At 52.8% G+C, this 7,023-nt stretch overlaps 1 protein-coding gene across 1 annotated transcript in view; it reads left to right on the top strand.

Annotated features, from left to right (window-relative positions):
- Nucleotides 1-7,023, top strand: part of CARS1 (cysteinyl-tRNA synthetase 1) — a gene marked incomplete in the record, with an annotated part of 92,562 nt that overhangs the window by 11,822 nt on the left and 73,717 nt on the right. Inside the window, 2 exon segments of the mRNA XM_014590847.2 lie at nucleotides 399-647; nucleotides 5,200-5,291. Of these exon segments, the coding sequence (XP_014446333.1) occupies nucleotides 399-647; nucleotides 5,200-5,291 (341 nt within the window).

Raw genomic sequence — 7,023 nt, 5'->3', positions numbered from 1 at the left:
GACTTGAACTGCAGTCGACTACATGGGAGTCCAGTGACATAGCCATTACGCTAACTGCTGGTCCCTAAAATTAAGCATTTTAAAGTGCACAGTTTAGTGGGACTTAGAGTATTTATGATATTGTGCAACCGTGACCTCTGTCTAGTTCCAAAACATTTTCATCACCCCAAAAGGAAATCCACCCCCATTAGCATTTCCTGCCCTGCCCTGCCCCTGGCATCCACTGATCTGAGTGCTGTCTCTGTGGACTTGCCTGTCCTCCACATCCGGGAAAGGACTTGACACATTTCTTTTGTTCGGTGCCGTCCCCATCACCCTGTGTTTCTGAGTTCTGCCTGCGGCCTCTGGGCTGCCCCCTCTGCCTGCCTGACTGACCCCGTGTGCCTCTGTCTTTGCAGCTCCTGACTACAGGTCCATTCTGAGCATTAGTGACGAGGCAGCCAGGGCCCGGGCCCTGAACGAGCACCTGAGCACGCGTAGCTATGTCCAGGGGTACTCACTGTCCCAGGCAGACGTGGACGTATTCAGGCAGCTCTCGGCCCCGCCCGCTGACTCACGGCTCTTCCACGTGGCTCGGTGGTTCAGGCACATAGAAGCGCTCCTGGGCGGCCCCTGTGACAAAGGCGAGCCCTGCGGGCTCCGAGCAAGTGAGTAACAGAGCGGGTCTCCAGCCGAGGGCCGCTCCTCCAGGGTCAGCAGCTATCTTCATGGCCCCCGGGGCAGGCGATACCCCTGAGGGAGCCTCACTCAAGTGCGTCTCAAGCATGTGGCCTGGTGGGGCAGATCCAGTCCTCGAAGGGTCAAGGGTAGGATAAAATCACCCCGTGGAACTGGTCCTTTCGGATGTCAGGATAGCAGAACTGCTGTGACAGGGAGCCTCATGGAGTACCTGGGCTGCAGCCTCTAGCCTCGTGATTTTCAAATGCCTTCCTTGCCTGCCTCTGATTTGACTTGGTTCTTTTCATCTCTTTTTTCCCTAAGATTGCAGTGTGTTTGTCCTCCAGATTTGGAATTGTTGAATCTACAGCAACATAAAAGTGAGCGAAAATAAGTCACTGCTTTGAGACTAAATCAGTCTTGTGGCTTTAGCCCCAGCCTGTTATGGGGGATGGCTGCAGTTGTTTGGGGACAGATACTTCTGGGAAGTCTCAGGGGCTCAGGTTCCATGTAGTTTATGGGTCTCTGATGTGGTGAACCCCAGGCCCTCCATTCCACACCACCCTGGTTCCCTGAACAGCTCAGCTCCTTCCGTGTCTTCGGCCCTCACCCCTTCATGCAGACAGGCGGTGTGCTGTCTCCCACTGGTCTCTGCTGGCCTGGAGGCCTCCTGGGGGACCCTTCCAGACTCCTTTGGGGCTGGGAGATGTGGAACATGCCAGTACACCTCTCCAGCTGGGTCTGCTGTTTTACCAGGGATGTTGGTAGGTGGTGGCATGGTTTTCAGGATAATCCTGCAGCGAGTACCCGTTCCCTGGCACATGGTAGGAGCCATGGCAGAGTTGGCTGTCTCTCTTTACGGCTGTTTCTGTCATGCCTCGAGCGTGGTGAACCAAGTTGACTTCTGTGGTGTTAGGTGCCTTCTGTCCAGAGGTCTTGGGCATCAGGCTGTCCCGCCCTCATGCCGTAGCTCCCAGGACATGGGCACCATGGAGAAGAGCAGAGGGAACAGGCCTGGGCCCCCAGCCACAGCAGCGCTCTGCCTAGTCTTCCCTCATGAGGATTTGTTGGAAGAGCGATGCATGTCCCTGCTCCTGCTCACCATTCCCCTCTGCGGGGGGCTCCATCACCCTCCAGTGTGCCTCCATCCGGCCTCGCATATGTGCCCATCACCCGCTCCTTCCATGTGCCTCTGTCTTCTCCCTGAGGCGGGGCCTCAGCAGCTTGAGGGGTCCTAACAGACACAGGAAGTCAGGTAGTTCTGCTCAACTCCCGGAGCCCTGTTCCTGTGAAGCCAGACCCCATCCTGGGCCTGGCCCTGCATCTCTGTTCCTCCTTCCCCCACTCTGTGGCTGCAGTGTGAAGAGCCATTTGATTTCAGGGGCTGGAACTTGCCGAGCTGTCAGCCACAGCTGGTCCAGCCCATCCAGCCTGCCTTCCTCTCCCAACTCCCCCAGGAGGAGCCTCAGGTGTGCTCTCCACCGAGCAGGTGTGCAGGTCTGTCGATGCTGCAGCTGTGTCCTCAGCAGTATGATAGTCACTCCCTCCTCCCAGGCAGGGAACCGTTAACTTCCTTATGAAGTATTTCTCTCTGAGAGCTCCTCGCTCAGGTCCCTTCTGCATCTGATGTGAGTGCTCGCCCCAGAGGGACTGGTCGGTACCTCCTGGTGTATTTCTTTCCGTTCTTTTATCTTCAGTCTTCCCAGGCCCCTCATTTTTAAGATGCAAAGTCATTCTGCTGTGGTTGGTTCCGTCAGGGTTTGTTCCTCCTGTATCCACACGCCTAGGACAGTGCCTGGCCCAGGTGGGTCTGACTACATATCATTGAATGAATGAATATGAGCTTATTGTTTCAGGAGAAACCGGAGCAAAGACTTATGAACGATCTTCAAAAAGTTTGTAGAAAATGCGTACTATGAAAAAACTGCATGGGTTTCAGTTATTTTGTGCCATGATAAGCTCGTACTTTAGTCCTATTTTTCCACAAACTCTTTGAAGTGCCCCAGTACAGCATAGCACATGGAAGGCTCTGTTGGAGGCCTGTATAAGCATGGAGAAATTGGAATTGCTGGGTAATGGGTGCTGCAGAGGAGTTGGGCGTGAGGCTGGGGAAATGCCTACTAAAAGTAAGCCCTGCTAACTCGGGGGGACAGAGGCCGTCACTCAGGAGAGTCAGGGGTCCTTGTGTGATAGCTCCCAGTTTTTCCTTTGCCAACTTACCTTGAAACTTGTCACTAGCATGTCGCAGCAGTAGCAGGCTTTAGGGGCTCTGGAAAGCTGAGTGACCTGTGTCCTGGGCAGTGTGTGCGGGACCTGCCTGTCACGAGTCTTCTTAGACAGTGGTCAGTCCTGTGAGCGCTGAGCACTTGCTGCACAGCAGGACGAGTGCGGTGGTCTCACTGCCCCACCTTCGCGTGGCTGCTCTCAGCAGCACCCACAGTTGTGTGAGATGGCCACAGCGTCTTTGTTTCAGGAATGATTGGGTCTAATGAGGAACAAAGGTGATGGAATCATAGAGTGGCAGATTTGACGCCCTCAAGGGCCTTTGATACATTTAAAGTGAACTTGTGAGTGAGCCAGCTGATGGAGTGCAGGTTCCATGTGACCAGCTATATGGTTCAAGTCCCAGACCTGGTGGCAGGAGTGCATACATGCCCAAAATCCTGAGAGTGGATAAGGGATTGTGGTATGACCATCCCTTCTGGGGGATGCTTTCTCACTTTTTTTTCTCTTCATCTCTCTCTTTGGTGAGCTCAAGTACCCTTTAGAACATATACACAAAAAAAGCAAACAGAAGACTTAAAGTGAATCTGTGAGAATGTACCTGTCCTGTATAAACACTTTATGTTTTACTAGGGATTTTGGATCTTCCATTCATTTTCAATACACTCTGGGACCACCCCAGAGTGTGCTGAAACTTCTGGAGCTAAGAGCTCCAGCATAGTGCTCTTTGCATGTGCCCTTTCCACCCACCCGCACGCAGGGTGGCCATCTCGTTCTGCTTAGCCCGTCAGTGAACAATGTCTGTTTGTTGATTACATGATCTGGGAAAGGAAAGGAAGACCTGAAGATGGCAAGTGCCTAGAACTGGCTTCTCTGACTGTGTCTAGTGATCTACCAGCTGCGTTCAACAGAGATTTGAGGGAGATCCGTACAGGGTATCACTTGTTGGCAAACCCTCCAACACGAAAGATGATCACCTTTTTTTTTTTTTTTTTAAGAAGTGTTTGCCTTAGGGCACGTGCGCTTGCCAGAGAGAGAAAGACAAAGCTAGTGAGAGAGAAATGGCCACTCTGCAGTCCCTTCTTCTCCCAGGATCTTGGGCTCACGCACACACACATGCCCAGTATGTATTTCAAGCCACAAGGTCCAAGACTCGAACCACAGTCTGCCATGACGGAGTCCAGTTACGTAACCAGTACGCCATCTGCTGGTCCCAAGATGATGACCTTTTCGAACACAAAGTCAGAGGTAGAGAGGAGGTGGGAGTCAGTGTAGCTCAGCAGAGCCCGCACAGCCTGTCCGGGGTCAGAGGTGCCACAGTGTCCGAGGGTAGGTGTGGGCTGGTCCCACAGGGCAGAGTGCAGGAGCCGAGCCACAGGGTGATTAGAAAATCACCAGGTGCCTTCTGCAGCACTCAGCTTTGCGGGGTCCTTCGGGGTTTTCCAAAATGCAGGACAGCCATTTGCCAAGCTGGGAGCTCATCCTGGAGGGGGTCTCATAGTGGAAAGTGCCCACAGTGGAGCTACCAAGCCTGGCCAGGACACATGTCAAGAGGGCACCTGGGTTGTGGCAGTATCAGAGAGGAGAACAGGAAACTGACTACAGGGCCTGCGTGAGCCAGTGAGGACCAGCTTGGAGGCTGGGGAGGACCTTGGGGTTGTTTCAGAGGGTAGTACAGAAATGATGTGGAACTAGGGGCTGGGAATATTTGGGTCAGAGTCTGCTAGGCTGCAGGACCAGAACTGGGAGCTTGCTGTTCCCTTCCCTATATCTGATAGGGTCGTGGAAGGGCTAAGCCAAGGTCACTCTGACACATGAGGAACGACTATTTCTGTCCTGACCCCTGCCTTCTCTTACACCTAGAGGCTTGGAGGTGGCCTGTGTCCCAAGAAGCGTCCTCAAAACCCTCACCTTGGCAAAGGAGGGATCCTAGGATGGGCACCCCAGGCTGTGACAGTCAGCAGCAGGTGCGCTGGAGGGCACTGCAGTTCTGTGCTGCCCCAGGCCGTGGTCAGCCTCCTGCACGTCACAGGCACCACTGCCTGAGGGAAGAGCAGTGGAGTGTGTGGGGACATCCTGTTGACATTCTTCAGTCCCACAGAGCTTTGTGCTTGTCACTGGGATATGCTGCCACACTAGGTGTGAGCAAAGCAAAAGAAAAACGGTTGTGTTTAAACACGTTCATTACGTAGACGGAGGTTTCCATTGTTTAACATTGTCTCATAGTTCGTTGATAATGATAGCTCCTGGGTGAGAACAAAGTCTGGATCAGCAGTGGGTGCTGTCTGCGTGACCAAGCTGCTCTTTCTTCCCTCCCAGGTAAAGGCCGGCGAGTGCAGCCGCAGTGGTCCCCTCCGGCCGGGACACAGCCTTGTAAACTCCGCCTTTACAACAGCCTCACCCGGAATAAGGTAAGGAGTGCCCGTGTCTGCCCTGGACTTAGCTCAATGGAAGAGAAAGCAGAAGGAGACAGAGAGAGAGAGTAGCAGTGGAGTAACCTGTGCCGCCCAGGCAAACTGAGCACCTTTATTTATAGTGCAAAGCAACACCACGTGTATGTGACGTTCCATGGATGAGTTGATATGTTACAGACATAGGAAGCAAGTAACAAATCTGTAAGGGTTAAGACGTACTGGCACCAGGCGTTATCTCCTGGGTACATGCATACCAAAGAGAAATCCCATTCAACTTCTTAATTAGTGAAGAGAAGCCTGTCTGCCCGTGTGGGGAGGACACTCTTGCATACATTGCAGGGGTGTTGATTAGGCCATAGTATCTTACAGAGGCAGAGCAGGGGTTGGACTTTATTGATCAGAGTCAGGATGTTTCCTGAGTTCCAGCAGATGTGTCCACGGAGTGACCCCTGTAAAATGCCACCATTTGCTGCCTGCAGTAGGGAGAAGGAAAGGACGAGCTGTCAGGCTTTGCTGCAGCTTAAAGAGACAGGTGATGCTTGCTCAGAGCATGTCCCCACATCCTCAGGGCTTCTCTCCAGACATGTCCCTACAAAGGAGGAATCAGAAAGTCCCTCCATGTGTGCACAAAGGCAGAGACAGACAGCCCTGTGCCTTTTCAGAAAACAGACTGTTGTCTGTTCATTGTGCTGCGCTCTGAAGTCTCTCAAATCCAAATTTAATATCCTTCGGTTGCTCGCAATGCTGAATCTCTGTAGCCTGGGGGCAGAGCTTTCCTCTGATGCGCAGACACAAGTTGGGCATCTCGCCTCTTGTGGAAGTCTGCCCATTGGCTCCTGGGAGGACTCTCCTGGGCTCAGCCCAAGCGTAAACGCTTGAGGTCATTCATGACAAGCCAAGTGTTGGCATGCTTTCCGGAGGACACATGGTTGCAGCAAGCATCCGTGCCAGCCCAGCCCAGTGGGCATAGTGGCCAGCCTGCCCTTAGATGTTGGCAGGAGCCCAGCAGGACTGCTTCCTAACTGAATAGGACTTGCTGGTTTGTTTAGCTCAGGGCACAGCCAGTGGCTCCAGAGGTTTCCAAAAGGGCCTGGCAGTGGGCCGATTGGACTTTTGTTCAGTGAGCATACTTAGCAGACAGGAGCCCCAATATTGGGCAGATCGCAGTTGGTGTCGCTCATGCAGCTCGTTGATGATGACACTGGCTGGAGAGGTCTGAGAGTGTTGAGACTTGCAGGGGCGTGCGTAGGATCTGTTTCAAGCAGCCAGCTTCCCTTTAGGTAATTCCACCTCTAAGCCAGGCTCCTCCAGGAGGGACAGACCCTGGCCAGCTGCTCTCAGTCTGTTTCTGTAAAATCTGAAAAGAGAGTAGCAATGTCTCCCTCCTGAAATTGCTGATGGGACAGATATAATTCAGTTTGAGAGCTTAGCACAGGGCCATGTACCTGGTAGATACTTGAATAATATTAGCTGTGATTGCTAAATAGGCAGCATTTCTACAAGGGAGAAAAGCACCGTCCCTTCACCACCACCCTCTATAATGAGTAGAACCCACAGGAGCAAGAGGCTTGAGCTACCCTGAGCTCTCAATTTAAATAGTCTCACTGGGCTCCTGCCAAGACCTCTGTGACTTTTTTCTATAAAACGAGCAGCATTTCTACAAGGGAGAAAAACACCATCCCTTCACCACCACCCTCCATAATGAGTAGAACCCACAGGAGCAAGAGGC

Source organism: Tupaia chinensis, unplaced genomic scaffold (assembly GCF_000334495.1).
Source record: "Tupaia chinensis unplaced genomic scaffold, TupChi_1.0 Scaffold000047_1, whole genome shotgun sequence".
In the NCBI taxonomy this organism is placed as follows: Eukaryota; Metazoa; Chordata; class Mammalia; order Scandentia; family Tupaiidae; genus Tupaia; species Tupaia belangeri.
This window is presented reverse-complemented; position numbering and strand designations above follow the sequence as displayed.